This window comes from Rhinopithecus bieti, unplaced genomic scaffold, assembly GCF_001698545.2.
Source record: "Rhinopithecus bieti isolate Rb0 unplaced genomic scaffold, ASM169854v2 scaffold_23276, whole genome shotgun sequence".
Taxonomy (NCBI): Eukaryota; Metazoa; Chordata; class Mammalia; order Primates; family Cercopithecidae; genus Rhinopithecus; species Rhinopithecus bieti.
Window position 1 is genome coordinate 165,006 of NW_016810868.1, and position 20,810 is coordinate 185,815.

The following is a 20,810-nucleotide window of genomic DNA, read 5'->3' on the forward strand; positions in this document are numbered from 1 at the left end:
ACAGAATACCGCCTATGTGCTAAACATGCACAGGAAGGTACAAGACTACACGTCATTCTTCAACTTGCTGTTTTCATTCAACAATACAGCTTTGAGGTTTCTCCATTCTTTTTTTTTTTTTTTGAGACAGGGTCTTGTTCTGCTTCCCAGGCTGGAGTGCAGTGGTGTGATCTCGGCTCACTGCAACCTCTGCTTTCCAGGCTCAATCAATCCTCACACCTCAGCCTCCTGAGTAGCTGGGTCCACAGGCAGGTGCCACTATGCCCAGCTAATTTTTTGTATGTTTCAGTAGAGATGGGGTTTTGCCATGTTGCCCAGGCTGGTCTTGAACCCCTGGGCTCAAGCAATCAGCCCCCTTCAGCCTCCCACAGTGCTGAAATGACAGGCGTGAGCCACCGCACCCAGCTCTCCATGTTGATACACATAAATCTACTTATTTGTGTAAACCATTGCACCGTTTGCCTTCCATTTACCCATTTTCCTTCTCACAGGTACTTTTAGTGGCTTCCAGATATGTTTATATGTTATATATGTCACGTTGTGCGTACGTGAAGCTTCTCTAGAGCTGAAGCTGCCAGATATGTAGGCTATGCATACCTTCGCCAACTTCACTAGATGTTTCCAGAATGGTTATCCCAAATTGTATTCCTGCCAGCAGCAGAGGATGGTTCTTCATCAACATCCTCACACCACCCATGGCACTGTCACACCCTTTGATAGTTCCCAATCTGATAAAGATGAAAGGGCTTAAAAGCACTGGCCAGGCATGGTGGCTCACGTCTGTAGTCCCAGCGCTTTGGGAGGCCAAGGTGGGAGGATCACTTGACCCCAGGAGTTCGACACCAGCCTGGGCGACAGAGTGGGACCCCATCTCTACAAAAAAAAAAAAAAAGGCAAGTCAGTGACTTTGAACATTTCTCCTGCCCAAGGACCCTTAGATCTCTTCTGTGCCCTGCCTTTCAACCCCCCTGGCTCCTATTTCTGATGACTCATCTTTTTCTTACTGACTTTTGAGACTTCCTTATGTATTCTTGTATACACTAATACTCTATCTGCATTATCTATTGTAAATATCTTTAGTCTCCTGTTGGCTTTTATTTTTGTATTTAAAAAGGTTTAACGTAATCAAATGTCAGTCTTATCAGTCTGTTCCTTTATGTTTTCTGCTTTTTGCATCTTAAGAAATTCGTCTCCATCCAAGGTCATAAAGATATTTTCACTACACACACACACACACACACACACACACACAGCAGGGAGAGATGGCTCACACCTGTAATTGCAACACTTTGGATATAGAGACCAGCCTGGGCAACACAGCGAGACCCTGTCTACAAAAAATTTTTTTTAATGAGCTAGGTGTGGTAGTGCGCACCTGTAGTCCCAGCTACTCAGAAGGCTGAGGCAGGAGGATCACTTGAGCCAGTTCTGTGAGCTATGATCATGACACTGCACTCCAGCCTTAGCAATAGAGCAAGACCCCATCTTCATTTAAAAAAAGAAATTCGGAGATGGGGTCTTGCTCTATTGTCAAGGCTGGAGTGCAGTGCCACAATCACAAGACCCCATCTCTATTAAAAAAAAAGAAATTCGGGCCAGGCGCAGTGGCTCACATGTGTAATCCCAGCACTTTGGGAGGCCAAGGCAGATGGATCACAAGTTCAAGACCAGCCTGGCCAACACAGTGAAAACCCGTCTACTAAAAATACAAAAATTAGCTGGGCGTGGTGGCAGGTGCCTGTAATCCCAGATACTCAGGAGGCTGAAGCAGGAAAATCGCTTGAACCCAGCAGGCAGAGGTTACGGTGAGCCAAGATCGCACCACTGCACTCCAGCCTGGGCAACAGAGCTAGATTCCATTTCAAAAAAAAAAGACAAGAAAAGAAAAGAAATTCCTCTCCATCCAAGATCATAAAGATATTTTCATCATATATATAAATATATATTTACATTATATATAATGTATATATATACATTATATATATATATATTTATTTTCTTGTAAAGACTGGGTCTTGCTCTGTTGCCCAGGCTGCAGTGGCACAATCCTAGCTCATTTTAACCTCAAATTCCTGGCCTCAAGTAATTCTCCTGTCTCAGCCTCTCAAGTAGCTTGGACTACAGGGGTGCACTATCAGCTATTTTCTTTTTTTTTTGGAGGTGGGCTCTCATTATGTTGCCCAGGCTGATCTTGAACTTATATCCTCAAGCGATACTCCCACCTCAGCCTCCCAAAGCACTGGGATTATAGGCATGAGCCACCATGTCTGGCCTCTTACTCTTTAAATCATTTTCAAGCTTGATATTTTACATTTAGGTTTCTAATCCAACTGAAGTTTTGTGTATGCACGGAGATGATGATCCAATTTTTTCCATATGGAAAGCCAATTTTCCCAGACCCAAATTTTTTTTTTTTTTTTTTTTTTTTTGAGACGGAGTCTCGCTCTGTCGCCCAGGCTGGAGTGCAGTGGCCGGATCTCAGCTCACTGCAAGCTCCGCCTCCTGGGTTCACGCCATTCTCCTGCCTCAGCCTCCCGAGTAGCTGGGACTATAGTTGCCCGCCACCTCGCCCGGCTAGTTTTTTGTATTTTTTAGTAGAGACGGGGTTTCACAGTGTTAGCCAGGATGGTCTCGATCTCCTGACCTCATGATCCGCCCGTCTCGGCCTCCCAAAGTGCTGGGATGACAGGCTTGAGCCACCGCGCCCGGCCTAGACCCAAATTTTTGAATAGTCCATCCTTCCTCCGTTGATTTCCAATGACATCTTTCTCATATAACCAACTTTCTATATATGTTTGGAGTGTTTCCGGGTTCTCTGGTCTGTTCTTTTGATATTTCATTTTTACGTACACCACACTATTTTCATTACCGTAGCTTTATAAAAAAGTCATGATATATGGTAGGACAAATTTCTTCTTCCTGAATTATCTTTTCTTGGACTTTTACTCTTCCATACAATCAATATGCTGAATTCCAAGGGCAGTACCATTGGAATTTGGATCAGGATTGCATTGATTCATGAATTAAATTGGGCAGAACTGACACCTTCATCATTTTAAGACTTCCCATTTACAAACATATCTGTGCAATCATTCAGCTCCTTAGGGCCTTGAATGACATTTCCTAATTACTGCAACAAAAGTCTTGCATAATTTTAGTTAGATTTATTTCTGGGTACCTTGAAGTTTTGTTACTACTGTGAATGAGACTTTTCTTTTAAACTGAATTTTCTAATTGAATAATGTTATTATCTAGAAAAGCTATATTTTTGTACATTTATTCTGTGTTCAGCAACACTGATGAATTTTCTTATTATATTTAATATATTATCTAGGATTTTCTATAGCAAATAATCACATCATTTGCAAATAATAGTATTTTTCTATTCCTTTCTGGTCATTTTACTTCTTTTTTCTTACTACATTAGCTTCGACTGCTTGAATACTAGGCATCCTTATTTTTTTTTTTTAACAATACTTCTAATCTTTTACTATTATCTATGATCTTTGCTATGGTCTCTTTTAAATAACAGCTTTATTGGGATATAATTCACCCATTTCAGGTGTGTAATTCAATAGTTTTTAGTATATTCACAAATATGCGTCACCATTGTCACAGTCCATTTTAGAACATTTTCATCCCCTCAAAAAGAGAAACTCATACCCATTAGCTATCACCCATCCTGGTTGTAGGTTTTTTGTAGACACTCTTTAGCAGATTTTTTTAAACTCCTGTCAATTCTTAGCATAACTTTTTTTATCGTGAATGAAAGTTGACTTTTATCAATGTTTCAAGTTTCTGCATCTATGACACATGTTCTCTTTTAACTGGTAGAGATTAGGAATTATACTGACAATTTCTTGTATTACTTGTATTTCTTATATTACTAGAACACAGTTTAGCTATGTCTTTTTAAATATATTCAGCTGATTTGATTTTTATATAGATTTTAGATTATTTGCAGACATTTGTGATGCAGATTAAAAAAACACCAAAATAACAAGACTGTAAAACGCATGTTTTTAAGGAGATGCATCAAGTAGATAATTATATAGCAAGACCAAGGGGGAAAAAAGCACAAATAAAAATTATAACACAAAAGGGGGGTCATAACATAGGAAAAAGAGATTTTTTTTATTTTTTTTTTTTTTTGAGACAGTCTCGCTCTGTTGCCCAGGCTGGAGTGCAGTGGCCAGATCTCAGCTCACTGCGAGCTCCGCCTCCCGGGTTCACGCCATTCTCCTGTCTCAGCCTCCTGAGTAGCTGGGACTACAGGCGCCCGCCACCACGCCCAGCTAGTTTTTTGTATTTTTTTTAAGTAGAGACGGGGTTTCACCGTGTTAGCCAGGATGGTCTCGATCTCCTGACCTTGTGATCTGCCCGTCTTGGCCTCCCAAAGTGCTGGGATTACAGGCTTGAGCCACCGCGCCCGGCCAGAAAAAGAGATTTTTTAAATTACAGAAGAATATTATGGCAGCTTTATGCCATGAGATTTGAATGAATCTACTTTCACTGGGCAGACATTAGCGTGCCTGCCGTGTTGGGCGATATTCAGGTGCTTAGGATGGTCAGTGGATAAAACAAAGACCCTGCCCCATGGAGCTTGTGTTCTGATCTGCATTTTATCTTAAATTGTCCTTGCATGGCTTTGGTGTCAAGGTTGTACTAGCCTCATGAAATGATTTCTTCCCTTCTCTGAAATTGTTTAAGTCAAATAGTTATTATTTCTTCTTGAAAGGCTTGGTGAAACTCGCCTTACAACTGACTGGGCCCCAAGCAGGAGGCAGAAAGATAGGAAGAAAATTTTGACCATTGGTTAAATTTCTTTTATAGTTATGAAGTGTCCAGGTTTTCAAAATTTCTTCTTGAGCTAATTTAATCAACTTAATGTCTTCCTATAAAAATGCATGTTTTGGCCAGGCGTGGTGGCTCACGCCTGTAATCCCAGCACTTTGGGAGGCCTTAGGTGGGCCAATTATGAGGTCAGGAGATCAAGACCATCCTGGCTAACACAGTGAAACTCCATCTCTACTAAAAATACAAAAAATTAGCTGGGCATGGTGGCAGGCACCTGTAGTCTCAGCTACTCAGGAGGCTGAGGCAGGAGAATGGCGTGAACCCGGGAGGTGGAGTTTGCAGTGAGCTGAGATCGCGCCACTGCTCTCCAGGGGTGACAGAGCAAGACTCCGTCTCAAAAAAAAACAAAAAGCATGATGTTTCATCTACGCTTTCCAATCTCACGGCATAAAGTTGCCATAATATTCTTTTGGAATTAAAAAAAAAAATCTCCTTTTCCTATAGTTACAACTCCCTTTTGGGTTACATTTTTTATTTGGGCTTTTTTTCCTTGATCAGTCACTTCATTCAATTATCTACTTCATGAGTCTCCTTAAGAACATGCTTGTTATCTTGGTGTTTCAGTGATCTGCATAACAAATGTCTACTCTTAGCATCATCCGTTTTCAATTTTTCTTTGGTTTATTACTCCTTCTTCTGGATTCTTCATATGAGTACTTGTTAAGCCAGGCTCTGTGGTTCATGCCTGCATTACCAGCACTTTGGAGGCTGAGGTGGGAGGATAGCTTGAGCCCACTGAGTTTGAGACCAACCTCAGCAACACAGTGAGACCATGTCTCTACAAAAAATAGAAAGAATTAGCTGGGCATGGTGTTGTGTGCCTATGGTCCCAGTTACTTGGGAGACTGAGGTGGGAGGACCACTTGAACCCAGTTCAGGGCTGCAGTGCCTGGGTGACACAGCAAGATGCCTTTTTCTTTTTTTCTTAAGAGTACTTGTTTATTTTTTATCCTGTTTTTCCTGATAGCTGCATTAAGATTATAAGTTTTCCTTTAAGTATTGTTTCAGGTTCCCCTTACAAGTTGTGATACTGTTCAGTTCTAAATAATCTGTAATAGCCATCATGATTTCTGATTTCCTCTTTACTCCCAAATCCTTCAACTTACAAATATGAGAAAAATATTAAATGACTTATTATTAACGGTGCCTGTTTATCTAAATGATATCAAAGTTGTGCTCTGCAGGGTAGCAACTTTTTTTTTTTTGAGTTGGAGTCTCACTCTGTAACCCAAGCTGGAGTACAGTAGCATGATCTCGGCTCACTACAACCTCCACCTCCCAGGTTCGAGTGATTGTCCTGCCTCAACCTCCAGAGTAGCTGGGATTACAGGCACCCACCACCACACCTGGCTAAATTTTGTATTTTTAGTAGATATGGGGTCTCGCCATTTTGGTTTCACCACGCCAGGCTGGTCTCGAACTCCGGACCTCAGGTGATCTGCCCACTTCGGCCTCCCAAAGTGCTGGGATTACAGGTGTGAGGTACTGCACCCAGCTGGACAGTAATTAATACTTGTTGAAGTTTCCTGAGTGACCTAATAAACGGTCAACATCTGCAAATGTTCCTTGTGCCCCAAATAATGAATATTCTATTCGCTATCTGTTGGGTACAGTTCTGTATGTGACAACTGGTTCATGTTTTTAGATCCTTTCTAATCTTTTGCCAGTTTCATCCTTCAGTTTGACAGAGACATGTTATAAATCTCTTATAAGATGGTAAAGTTTTTATTTCTCCTTGTAATTCTGTTTGGTTTTGGTCATTCTGAGGCCAGGTTGTTAGGTCCTGCAAGCTCATGCCCTGCAGTGTGTTCCTTCTGGCGGCGTCCTCTGTTCATCATGTAATATGCCCCTTTATTCTCATCCATCCTCTTTTTACCTCTTTTGGCTGACATTAATACATCAGCTTTCTTTTGTTTTGTTTTGTTTCTCGAGACGGTGGAGTTTCGCTCTGTCACCCAGGCTGGAGTGTAGTGGCGTGATCTCAGCTCACTGCCTCCCAGGTTCAGGCGATTCTCCCACCTCAGCACCACCACACCCAGCTAATTTTTCATATTTTTAGTAAAGACAGTGTTTTACCATGTAGGCCAGCGGGTCTCGAACTCCTGACCTCAAGTGATCCACCTACTTTGGCCTCCCAAAGTGCTGGGATTACAGGCATGAACCACCATGCCCGGCCTACACCGGCTTTCTTTTGGTCAATGTTTAATTAGTTCATCTTTTCATATCCCCTTATTTTTTAATTACACAATATTTTAAACACTCCAAAAGATGCAATGAATAATTTAACTAACCACTGTGTATCCACTACCCAGCTTAAGAAATAAAACATCAAAATGTGGCCAGAACTCCCCAGTCTCATTCCTCTTCCTCTCCCCACCTCCCAGCAACTCCCACCCCACCACCAGGAAAACCGTGTCCTGAATTTGGTGCTCATCATTCCTGTGCAAGCATTTATATGTTTACTACATCCATATCATAAACAGTGTATGATACTGTTTTGCACATCGTTCATCCTTAAATAGATCATACGGTATAAACACACTTACTTCTAGGGCACTCATTTTCCCTTCTGCACAAACTGATCACACTTCTCTTATCCATTTCCCTGATGGTGAACATGCAGGTGATTTTCAGGTTTTTGTTATTACAAATAATGCTGCTAGAATGGCTTTACATGTTTCCTTGTGTACTTGGGCAAGAAACTTTCCAGGGCATATATCTGGCAGGAACTGCTCGTGCCAATTCCAGTGGACGGGATATAATGAATTACTCTTCAAAGTGGCTCTACCAACCCACCAACAGCATAAAGAAACCCTAATTTCTCCACTTCTTCTCTAAATCGTGTTAGATTTCTTAATTTTGGCTAAACTGACAGGTGGAAACAGTTGTTTCGTTGAGGGTTTAATTTGCATTTCCCTGACTGCAGTAAAATTGATCATAGTTTCTTCTCCTGTGAGTTACTTGTTTTTATCCTTTGTTCTTTCATACTATATTATTTATCTCTTAATCTATCTAGAATTGATTTTCATACTTGGTACCAGGTAGGAATCCAATTTCATGTTTTTCTACATAGATACCATCTGCAATGACAGCACTTGAGTTTTCTGTGTATATTTCATTTGTAAATAATGACATTTTTCTTTCTTGTCAATCCTGAGAATTTTTATTTCATTTTTTCTTGTTCTACTGTGCTAAGACCCCTGATACTAACGTAATCTGCTAAGCGTTTTATTTGGAAGGAGTGTTAGGTCTTACTTTAAAAAAAAAAATTATCACGGACATTTGAAGTATACACAGAGTGGAGTGCAACGAACCCTACGTGCTCATCACCCAGTTTCAGTCATCAGCAATGTCTGCAATCTCATCTCCGCTCCTCTCACCTCTGGCTGACTGTGCTTGTGCTAGAGTTCCAATGCTTTCTCTGATCGTACAGGGTTTGTATCCACCTTAATCTGTTAGTGTGACAAATTACATTCCTAGGTTTTCTAATGTTGAATTATCTTGCATTTCCAGGAAAAGTTATAGTCAATTATAAAAATAATTTTTAAGAATATCTAGATTTGATTAGTGATGGTTTCCCCCGGATGCTTTGCTTCTGGGTTTGTGGAAGTGATCTGTATTTTTCTTTTCTGATAGTGTCCTTGTTTAGTTTTTTTCATTATCAAGGTTATTCTAGTTTCATACAATGAGTGGTGAGCTATCCCTTTTTATATTCTGTGGAGGAGTCTGTATAAAATTGGAATAACTTCTTAAATAGCAGAATTCACGCATCATACTATCTGAATTTGGTAACTTGAGTAAGAGATTTTTAATTTAAAAAAATTTTTTTTTATTTCAATAGATTTTGGGAGAACGGGTGGTGTTTGGTTATATGACTAAGTTATTTAGTGATGATCTCTGAAATTTTGGTGCACCCATCACCCAAGCAGCATACACTGTAGTTTTTTATTCCTCGTCCCCCTCCCACCCTTTCCCCCAAGTCCCTAAAGTCCATTGTACCATTCTCATGCCTTTGCATCCGCATAACTCAGCTCCCACTTATGAGTAAGAACATACAATGTTTGGGTTTCCATTCCTGACTGACTTCACTTACAACAGTAGTTTCTGATTCCATCCAGGTTGTTGTAAATGCCATTATTTCACTCTTTTTTATTGCTGGGTAGTATTCTATACTATATTGGTATACACTACATTTTCCACTCATTGACCAATAGGCATCTGGGTTGGTTCTGTATTTTTGCAGTTCCAAATTGTGCCACTATAAACATGCATATGCAAGTATTCTTTTTCATATAATGATTTCTTTTCCTCTGAGTAGATATCTAGAAGTGGGATTGCTGATCAAATGGTAGATATACTTTTAGTTCTTTAAGGAATCTCCACATTGTTTTCCATAGTGGTTGTATTAATTTACATTCTCACCAAGAGTGTAGAAGTGTTCCCTTTTCACCACATCCACACCAGTATCTATTATTTTTCATTTTTTTTTATTATGGGCATTCTTGCAGGAGTGAGGTGGCATCTCACTGTGGTTTTTATTTGCATTCCCCTGATCATTAATGATGTTAAGCATTTTTCCATATGTTTTTGTATATCTTCTTTTGAGAATTGTCTATTCATGTCCTTAGCCCACTTTTTAATGAGATTGTTTGTTTTTTTCTTGCTAATTTGAGTTCTTTGTAGATTCTGGATGTTAGTCCTTCGTCAGATGTACAGATTGTGAAAATTTTCTCCCACTTTGTGGGTTTCCTGTTTGATTATTTCTCTTGCTGCGCAGAAGCGTTTTAGTTTAATTAAGTCTCATCTATTTATCTTTGTTTTTGTTGCATCTGTTTTCGGGTTCTTTGTCAAGAAGTCTTTGCCTAGCCAAAGTCTAGAAGGATTTTTTTCTGATGTTATCTTTATAATTGTTATGGTTTCGGCTCTTAGATTAAGTCTTTGACCCATCTTGAGTTGGTTTTTGTATAAGGTGACAGATGAGGATCCAGTTTCATTCTCCTACATGTGGCTTGCCAATTATCGCAGCACCATTTGTTGAATAGGGTGTCCTTTCCCCACTTTATGTTTTTGTTTGCTTTGTCAAAGATCAGTTGGCTGTAAGTATTTGGATTGATTTCTGGGTTCTCTATTCTGTTCCATTGGTCTATGTACCTATTTTTATACCAGTACCAAGGTGTTTTGGTGACTATGACCTTACGTCGTAGTTTGAAGTTGGGTAATGTGATGCCTCTAGCTTTGTTCTTTTTGCTTAAGTCTTGCTTTTTTTTTTTTTTTTTTGAGATGGAGTCTCACTCTTGTCACCCAGACTGGAGTGCAATGGATGGTGCAATCTTGGCTCACTGCAACTTCCACCTCCTGAGTTTAAATGATTCTTCTGCCTCAGCCTCCCAAGTAGCTGGGATTGCAGGCACAAGCCACCACATCTGGCTAATTTGTGTAGTTTTTAAAATACATGGTTTCACCATGTTGGTCAGGCTGGTCTCAAACTCCTGACCTCAGGTAATCTGCCTGCCTTGGCCTCCCAAAGCGCTGGGATTACAGGCATGAGCCACTGCACCTGGCCTTTTGTGCTTAGTCTTGCTTTGGCTATGCAGGCTCTTTGTTGGTTCCATCTGAATTTTAGGATTGTTTTTTCTAGTTCTGTGAAGAATGATGGTAGTATTTTGACAGGAATTGCATTGAATTTGTAGATTGCTTTTGGCAGTATGGTCATTTTCACAATATTGATTCTACCCATACATGAGCATGGGATATATTTCCATTTGTTTGTGTTGTCTATGATTTCTTTCAGCAGTATTTTGTCGTTTTCCTTGTAGAGGTCTTTCATCTCCTTGATTAGGAATATTCCTAAGTATTTATTTTATTTTTTGCAGCTCCTGTAAATGGGGTTGAGTTCTCTATTTGATTCTCAGCTTGATCACTGTTAATGTATAAAACAGCAAAAGAGTTACTGATTTGTGTACATTAATTTTGTTTCCTGAAACTTTGCTGAATTATTTTATCAGTTCTAGGAGCTTTCTGGAAAAGTCTTTGGGGTTTTCAACATAAATAATCCTATCATCGGCAAACAAACAGCGAGTTTGACTTCCTATTTACCGACTTGGATGCCCTTTCTTTCTTTCTCTTGTCTGATTGCTCTGCCTAGGACTTCCAGTACTATGCTGAAGAGGAGTGGTGAGAGTGGGCATCCTTGTCTTATTCCAGTTCTTGGGGGAATGCTTTCAAACTTTTCCCAGTTCAGTATTATGTTGGCTGTGGGTTTGTCACAGGTGGCTTTTATTACATTAAGGTATGTCTCGTGTATGCTGATTTTGCTGAGGGCTTAATCATAAAGCGATGCTGCATTTTGCTGAATGCTTTTTCCACATCTATTGAGATGATCATGTGATTTTGGTTCTTAATTCTGTTTATGTGGTGTTATCACATTTATTGACTTGCATATGTTTAACCATCCCTGCATTCCTGGTATGAAACCCACATGATCAGGGTGGATTATCTTTTTGATATGCTGTCAGATTCGGTTAGCTAGTATTTTGTTGAGGATTTCTGCATCTATGTTCATCAGGGATACTGGTCTATAGTTTTCTTTTTTGGTTATGTCCTTCCCTGGTTTTGGTAGTAGGGTGATATTGGCTCATAGAATGATTTAGGGAGAATTCCCTCTTTCTCTACCACGTGGAATAGTGTCGAAAGGATTGGTACCAATTCTTCTTTGAATGTCTGATAGAATTCTGGTGTGAATCCATCTGGTCCTGGACTTTATTTTGTTCTTAATTTTTTTATTACCATTTCAATCTCACTACTTGTTATTGGTCTGTTCAGGGTATCTAATTCTCCCTGATTTCAGTTAGGATGGGTGTGTCTTTTCAGGAGTTTATCCATCCCCTCTAGGTTTTCTAGTTTATGTGCATAAAGGTGTTCATAGTAGCTTTGAATAATCTTTTGTATTTCTGTGTTATCAGTAGTAATATCTCCCATTTCATTTCTAATTGAGCTTATATTTGGATCTTCTCTCTTATTTTATTGGTTAATCTCGCTAATGGTCTATCCATTTTATTTATCTTTTCAAAAAATCAGCTTTTTGTTCAATTTATCTTTTGTAATTTTTTTGTTTCAGTTTCACTTAGTTCTGCTCTGATTTTCATTACTTCTCTTCTTCTGGTGGGTTTGAGTTTGGATTGTTCTTGTTTCTTCAGTTGTGTGAGACATGACCTTAGATTGTCTGTTTGTGCTCTTTCAGTCTTTCTGATGTAGGCATTTAAGGCTATGAACTTTCCTCTTAGCACTGCCTTTGCTGTATCCCAGAGGTTTTGATAGGTTGTGTCACTATTATCATTCAGTTCAAAGATTTTTTTAAATTTCCATCTTGATTTCATTGTTGACCCAACAATCAAACAGGAGCAGGTTGTTTAATTTCCATGTATTTGTATGGTTTTGTGGATGCCTTTGGAGTTGATTTCCAATTTTATTCCACTGTGGTCTGAGAGAGTACTTGATATCATCTAGATTTTTTAAAATTTCCTGAGACTTGTTTCGTGGCCTATCATATGGTCCATCTTGGAGAATGTTCCATGTACGGATGAATAGAATGCATATTCTGCAGTTGTTGGGTAGAATGCTCTGTTAAGTCCATTTGTTGTAGGGTATAGTTTAAGTTCATTCCTTCTCTGTTGACTGTCTCGATGACCTGTCTAGTGCTGTCAGTGGAGTATCAAAGTCCCCCGCTATTACTGTCTTGCCGTCTACCTCATTTCCTAGGTCTAGTAGTAATTGTTTTATAAATGTTAGAGCTTCAGTGTTAGGTGCATATATATTGAGGATTATGATATTTTCCTGTTGGACAAGGCTTTTTATCATTATATAATGTCCCTCTTAGTCTTTTTTAACTGCTGTTGCTTTAAAGTCTGTTTTGTCTGATGAAAGAATGGCTATTCCTGCTTACTTTAGTCTTCATTTGCACATGCAATATTTTTCCACCCCTTTACTTTAAGTTTATGTAAGTCCTTATGTGTTAGGTGAGTCTCCTGAAGACAGCAGAAACATAGTTGGCGAATTCTTATCCATTCTGCCATTCCGTATCTTTTAAGTGGAGCATTTAGGTCATTTGCATTCAACATTAATATTGAGATGTGAGATACTATCTTATTCATTGTGCTATTTGTTGCCTAAACACCATGGTGTTTTTTCATTGTTACTGTTATATAGGTCCTGTTGGATTTATGCCTTAAGGAGGTTCTATTTTGTGTATTTCAAATATATTTTCAAGACTTAAGAGCTTCTTTTAGCAGTTCTTATAGTGCTGGCTTGGTAGTGGTGAATTCTCTCAGCATTTGTCTATAAAAGATTGTATCATTCCTTCATTTATGAGGCTTAATTTCACTGAACACAAAATTCTTGGCTGATAAATGTTTTGTTTAAGGAGACTAAAGATAGGACCCTAATCAATCTCTTCTGGCTTGTAAGGTTTCTGTTGAGAAATCTTCTGTTAATTTCATAGGTTTTCCTTTATAGGTTACCTGATGTTTATGCCTCACAGCTCTTAAGATTTTCCTTCATCTTGACTTTAGATAATCTGATAACTATGTGCCCAGGTGATGAATTTTCTGCAATGAATTTTGCAATGAATATCCCAGGTGTGTTTTGAGTTCTTGTATTTGGATGTCTAGATCTCTAGCAAGGCTAGGGAAGTTTTCCTCAATTATTCACTCAATATGTTTTCCTAACTTTTAGATTTCTCTTCCTCCTCAGGTACACCAATTATTCTTAGGTTTGGACACTTAACTTAGTCCCATACTTCTTGGAGGCTTCATTTTTTGAAATTCTTCTATCTTCGATGGATAGGGTTAATTCAAAAGCCTTTGCTTTGAGCTCTGAAGTTCTTTCTTCAGCTTGTTCAATTCCATTGCTGAAACTTTCCAGTGCATTTTGCATTTCTCTAAGTGTGTCCCTGATTTCCAGAAATTGTGATTTTTTTATGCTATTTCACTGAAGAATTTTCCTTTCAAAACCTGTATCATGTTTTGATTTAAGTTGAATTTCACCTTTCTCTAGTACCTCCTTGATTAGCTTAATAATGGACCTTCAGATTTCTTTTTCCTACAATTCAGAGATTTCGTTTTGGGTTTGGATCCATTGCTGGTGAGCTGGTGTGATCCTCTGGGGGTGTTTAAGAACCTTGTTTTGTCATATTACCAGAATTTTTTTCCTGGTTCCTTCTCATTTGGAACCAGAGGTAAGATCTGGGACTCAAGGGCCTCTGTTCATATTCTCTTATCCCATGGGGGTGCTCCCTTGATGTGGTGTTCTTCCCCTACCCCTAGGAATGGGGCTTCCTGACAGCCAAACTGCAATGACTGACTGTTTTTGCTCTTGAGGGTCTACCCACCCAGTGGAGCTACCAGGCTTCAGGCTGGTACTGGGGAGTGTCTGTGAAGGGTCTTGTGATGTGATCCATCTTCAGGTCTTTCAGCTGCGGTTACCAGCACCTGCTCTGGTGGGGGTAGCAGGGAAGTGAGTGAGAGTCCTTGGTTGTATTTTTGTTTAGTGTGCTGGTTTTATATGGGCTGGCCTCCAGCCAGGAGGTGCCGCTTTCAATAGAGCATCAGCCGAGGTACCGCATCAGCCGAGGTACCGTAGTGAGGATGCAAATTTGCCCTAAGGTAGCCTAATTAAGTATTCAGATTTCTCAGGGGTGGGCAGGACCACAGCGCCCTCAGGAGATTATAACCTTTGTCTTTGGCCATCAGGGTGGGTAGAGAAAGACCACCAGGTGGGGGCAGGAATAGGGTATCTGAGCTCAGACTCTCCTTGGGCGAGGCTTGCTGTGGCTGCTGTGAGGGGTGGGGGTGTGATTCTCAGTACAATGGGGTTAAGTTCCCAGGAGGATGAAGGCCGTTAGTCATACAGGTCGCCAGGAAAGTGGGAGAAAGCCAGCAGTCACAGGCCTCACCCCACTCCCACACAGCCCACAGTCCAAAAGGCGGGTCTCACTCCTACCGTTCCCACCCTCAACAGCACTGAGTCTATTTTCAGGCAGCCAGTGCCCAGAGCTGAGAGCTTGCCCCAGACCATCAGCCTCCGCACTGAGAAAGCAAGCAGACTCAGTTTTTTGACCTCTCAGGGGGTCTGCAGAGGTGATACAGTTCCTTCAAAGGGTCCGTGGATTCTCTCGGCTTTCTTATGTTCCTGTGGTAGTTCTTGGAGCAAAAGTTCATGATGTGAGTCTCCACACGCTGCTCTGTCTGTCCGAGCAGGAGCTGCAAGCTAGTCCTGCCTCCTATCTGCCATCTTAATCCGATTCTGATCTAATTATTCAATTTCTGAAATGGTTCCATTTCCTGTTTTTTCTTCGGTTAATTTCTTCTTGGGTAAGTGGAAAAAAACATTAGTATTTTTTATTCTAAATCATCCACTTTACTAAATGTATAAGCCTCTGTAGTGCTTTCAAATGATCTGGGTGGGGGGGTGGTAATTCATTCCTATTTGTGTCTGAAAGTATCTTTAGCTCTGCCCTCACACTTAAATCACAGCTCTCTGGATTCAGAATTCTTGGCAAATAGTGACTGTACCCCAATGTTTCTGTTACTTCTCCATGACGCTCTGGCATCCGTGCTCATAAGACATCGGCCATCAGACTTTTTTTTTTTTTTTTTTTAGGAAATCTGTTTTTCTAGGGCAGCATTTAAGATTTTCTTGAGATCACGATTTGTCTAGGTCTGGAATTATCTGTTTATCTTGCTTGGCCACCTGAGCACACGTTCTCCAGGACTCCCTCAAGAGGGGCACTGGCCACCCTCTCTCGCACCTCACATGGGCACCTCCACTCCAGCCCACCCTCACTTCCTTCTCTCCAGGAAGCCTCACGACCTCATCTCCATGCCCAGCTGGCTCAGTCCCGCAGCATCCTCCAGCTCACCCATGCTCTCTCTGATCACGTCCAGTGTACAGTTCACTCCACTTCTAAAATGTAAATAGCTATATATTTCATTTCTAGGATTTGATGTAGGTCTTTTCTTTGTTCTTAGGTGCCTTTTTACATAATTTTGTGTCTAACTGGTTCTCCCTTTACCCCTTGGAGGATATTAGGCATATTCGGTTTAAAGTCATCTGTGTTTGTTCTGTCATTTCCTTTTCTTTGGGAGTGATTACGCCTTCTGACTGTAGATGCTGCTGGCACCGTCTGGGATGCTGACTGTTACCAGCCCTCAGTTTGCACATCCACCATGAGCACAGCTGAAGCTGCTTTCTTCCCCCTCACATGCCCTCCCTGCCCCACTCCCAACCCCATTCAGAAGCAGGGACTCCCACCCTGGGATCTCAGGACCCTGGTCCAGATTCACCTGTGGGAATTACAGGCCTAGCCACCAGTCGGCTCTGCCCTGCAGCCTTCCTGGTCTCCTCCAGCTGAACAAGCCCTCACCCCTCCTCAGCCTCCTCCAAAGGGCCCAGGCACCTCCCCCAGTGCTTAGAGGAGGCTGAGCCACACCTGTACACTTCTGCTGCCGTGGGACTCAGACTCCCAAGCCCATCTGCCGTTCTCAGGCCGTGTCCCGGTGCCTGGGTCTCTGCTATCTCTCACCACTGTATGTTCTATTCCATTTCTATTCCTCAGAGATTTTGTTTTTACTTGTCTAGGTCCTCTTAATTTCTAAGTGTATTTTTTTATCTTATTGCTGTGTTTAGAGCAAGGGGCATGTAATGTCTGAATCAGAGCATTATCTGATCAGAAAAGCCCACTTTCCTCCCAACTTTGACTTCTCTCCCTCATCACACTCAGGTCTTTTCTTGTAACAAACACAGCAAAGCATGGCTGTGGTCATGCACCGCGCAACCCTCCTGGCATGGAGCCCCTCCCTGCAACAGCTTCTACAGGGCAAAGCCTCAGCCTGGCCCCCCTACACCTGGAGTTTCCTGTCCCACCCCTGCCACCTTCTTGCCACCCCAGACACTCCTCACATTTTGGCTGCTTTGCTGGGAATGCGCTCCTCCCAGTTTCCCTTGCCTGACATTCAGGACTCTACAGGCAGCTCCAGACCTGTGACCTCCCCGTCGTGCGGCTTGGAGACCATCCACTTCTGTCCCAGTGGCTGACATAGGTCTTGTCACCCACTAAGAGTTCAAAAAACATCTGGGAGACCAAAGTCTGGAAGTCACTGGCCTGTGAGCAGCCAAGGCTTTCAAGTCAGAGAGAGGGAGGATAGTCGGAGGCTGACAAGTGCCCCCGACTCAAGGAATCAGAGGAGAGGAGAAGAGGCAGCAACTCAAACATGAGACCAGAGAGGAAGAAGGGATGACAACAGCAAGGCCCTGACAGGCCTGGAGCAGATGCGCCTCTGGCAGAAGAGTTAGCTCTGCCTGGCAGTGACTAGGAGCTGACAGGCATAGGCTCCAGCCTAGCAGGGTGAGGGTGAGTGGGAAGATGTGAGAAAGGGGACAGTTGTGGAGGCCTGTGGTGCAAATTAGGACAGAATTCCTCTTTCAGCCAATCATCTAATTTGGTCTGAATAGTCTGCTGGTAAGACTTCCTCCCTTTGAGAGAGTGGGACCGAAAGGGCCCCTCTCTTCACACAGGTTGCAGGCTCCAGCCCTGACCAAGGGTAGTAGGACCAGCAGCCCCAGAAGCCAGGGAGCCAAGCTGAGCCCCTGGCCTGGAGCAAACACAGACTGTTGGGCCTTCCTAAGAGGCATCACAGGCAAGACAACAGCCGCCATCCTGTTCAGTCTCAGATATGGCATCCAAGAATGTTTCATGGGACAGGAGTGCAAGGCATTCTCTCATCAGTAAGGCCAGTCATGGGCAGGATTGTGGGGCCACAGCCCTACGAAAGGGGAGAGTACCCAACCAAGAAAGTTCTCAAAAGGGAACCCTCCAAGAGGGCAGAGGCTGCGTGAGCCAACGAGGTCTCTGTCGTAGAGAAATGGGCCCCCAGCCCCCACTTCCCAAGGAGCTGAGGGGGGCAGTTTTCCAGATACAGACGAGAACTGAGGGGGTCAATGGGATCTGAGACAGTAGCGAGAGAAGTTTAGGGAGTGCTTTGTTTTTTGTTCTCGAAGGATAAAAAACAGAAGTGCATGCAAGTCTCAGGAGCCAAGAGATAAACTGGTGGTTTAAAGCCCAGCCGGGCCCCCAGGGAACTACACTTGCTCCCTACGGTGCTGCCACAGAATCCAGCTTCCTTCACCGTAGGGGCTGGGGTCCCCGGACCTGGAGATCTGCACGTTGCCGACTGCCTGTGCTTCCCTCGTCTGAGGAACACTGTGTCTGAAAGATCGGCGATCTGGGCCGTGTGGAGGAACAAGGGAGGGAATGACAGGAGAGTCCGCCTTCCCAGCACCCAGGGGAGATGGGAGCCGGACAGGCCGCAAATGTGCAGAGCAAGGGCCTTACCTGGAAGACAGTGAGGATGGCAGCAGGGAAGGTGTCGAAGTTGGTTGTGGGAGTCTCATCCTGGAAGTTGAACCTGAGGAAAACAGGAAGGCTTGGTAAGCGGCAGCCCCTCAGCAGCGAGGCAGCGCCTACAGGCTCCAGCACGGCCTCAACCTGCTCGCTTCAGGCTGCAGACGGCTGCACACCGGCCCCTCTGAGGACCTTCCTGGCAGGAAGGTGGGTGGAGGCAGCCTGGGTGGCGCTGTCTGCTCTGAGCTCTACCTCCCTGCAAGCCCCCAGCCTTGAGCTCTCCCGCCCAGGACCACTTACTGTCCCCCAAACAGCTGCATCCCCAGCAGGGCGAAGACCACAATGAACAGGAAGAGCAAGAACAGCAGGCTGATGATGGACTTCATGGAGTTCAGCAGGGACACCACCAGGTTCCGCAGGGAGCTCCAGTACCTGCAGGGCCAGGCAGGGGGTCTGAGCCAGCTCCAGACGCTGACTTCACACTCATGGCTCTCTGCAGCCACACTTAAGGCTCCCGTAACTTTCTAAACCCTGAGGGCTGCACGCCTAGGTATGAAGTCAGAGCTTTTCTCTGGAGTTCCAGGCCCACTGCCCTGGACTTCTCTCCCTGAGGGCCCCATGGGACGGCAGAGAAAAACACACCCAGTGCAGGACTCAACTCATCCCCCCAAACTGCTCCCTGCCACTAGGTTTAGGAGGGATGAGGCCACCATCTAAGTGGCCAGGCCCAATCCCAAACTTCATCCTCAGCCCCGCCCTGCCCCTCACCCCTCAAACCCAGTCAGCCACCAAGTGTCTCAGACTAGTGCCATGTGAAGCAAGTCCCACAACTGTTGTCATCAGCCCACAGCGGGAGGAGGAGCTACACCAGAACCTAGAGAAGATCTTCTGCAAGCGATATGGCCGGTGGCATAGACCCTGGCTCCAGTGCCCCCTCACCAGGGACCAGGGACACGCGGCATGGAGAGCTTGTAGGGCGGCACCACACAGACTCTCTGTGGTATCCCTCAACGCCCCCCATCCCAGAGGGCAGTGACCATGCCCTGCTCATGCACGGGTCCCCATGGCACACAGGCCATGGGGACCCGAGGCTGCTGACGGCAACTGAGGAGCCAGTCCCTCATGTCCCTGTGCCTCTGCACATGCTGTCCCATCTCCCTGTAATGGAGGGACTGCAGGACAGACACTGGTCTCCTTCGGTGCTCACTCTACCCCTGGGCACCCCTGGGCTCCCAAACCGTGTCCTTCTCCCTGGCGCCCACATCAGAGACCCCGCTATCCTCCATGGATTCTCTTACAAAGTACCTGAGGGCTAATGGCAGATGGGGTGGAAGACTCTGGGAAAGGAATCGAGACTTCTCCTGGGACTAGCAGGGGTCTAGGCCAGCCTGCCTGAGGACAGGGGTCACCTACTTCCTGGGAGAAAATGGAGCCCAAGATGCCAGAACTAGAGGTGGGGTAAAGGCAGCCCTGTGGTCACTTCCTGGACCCTCACACCAGCAGGTTCTGGGAAGCCAACATAAGTCTGAGGACACACAACACAGACAGCCGTTGAGGATTCTGTCCCAGCGGGACTCAACTTTGCCCAAAACTCTTCTGCCTTTATAGCTTCATATCCTCCTATGGTCTTAGGTTTGGATTTAAAGTGGATTTTGGAAAAGACCTGGGATTTCAGTTGCCCTGGGAAGGTCAGTGGGCTTCTGAGAGGTTGTCTTGGTCACTAGAGGTGTGACCTATGACCTGGCCCTGCATGGGCTCAGTCTCGGCAGTTCTGCTCCCTGGGCCCTGCAGCTGCCAAGGACACACACCAAGGTCCATGCTGGCCCACGTGTGTGTCTGGTAGGGTCCAGCTACTCAGGAGCCTCCGCAGTGCAGCCTTTGCTGCTGATGAGACTGCTGTGAGGAGGGTCTCTCTCTTCCCCACTACAACTCTGGCAGCAAGGGGAAGGGTTTTTGCCCTGGTCCTCCTCTCACTACCTGCATCTGTCACTTGTTGGGCTTCAGTCTCTTTGTAGGCAAACTGCAGCAACTCACTTCCAGAGACAAGTGGGACAAAACTGTAAACATGGTCTTGTCACTGTCATCGTCAGCAAGGTGCAGGGTGGAGAAAGCAGGCCTGGGCACAGGGGCCAGGCAGGCACCAGGCTGGCTCAATAAGAAGCTCAGGGCCATGGCAGGGTGCACACAGGCTCTCAGGGGTGAAGCTGCATGGGCAGTTGGCAGACTTGGGGACCAGATGGTGGAAAAGCTTCCATCTGATGACTTCTGTCTTCCTCATTAACTACAAAGCAAAGTCACCTTTGAAGGCTGGGAAGATGGGGTGGTGGTTTCAAGAGAGGAGACGACGCGAATCGTGGGGAGCAAGTGAACAAGAAAGCTAAAGGGTGCCAGAGACCAGTCGGGAATGGCCCTGAGGGCAGATGTGGCCCCATAAGGCTGTTTTGGAACCATCTTTTGTATTTAAACCAACTGTAAGCCACAGAGAGAGCTTCTGGGTGCTATGAACTCCTGGGGACAAGCACCCTGTGTGGCTGATCCCACGCCCTCTCCACCCTAC

General features: G+C 44.0%; 1 protein-coding gene across 12 annotated transcripts in view; it reads right to left on the minus strand.

Moving 5' to 3' along the window:
* Positions 1 to 20,810, minus strand: part of CACNA1B (calcium voltage-gated channel subunit alpha1 B) — a 246,066-nt gene that overhangs the window by 122,847 nt on the left and 102,409 nt on the right. For all 12 annotated transcript variants that reach the window (XM_017893202.1, XM_017893205.1, XM_017893198.1 and 9 more), the window contains 2 exons: positions 18,554 to 18,685; positions 18,245 to 18,317 (listed from right to left, as the gene is read on the minus strand). In XM_017893202.1, coding sequence (XP_017748691.1) covers positions 18,245 to 18,317; positions 18,554 to 18,685 — 205 coding nt within the window. The remainder of the gene's footprint in view (positions 1 to 18,244; positions 18,318 to 18,553; positions 18,686 to 20,810) is intronic.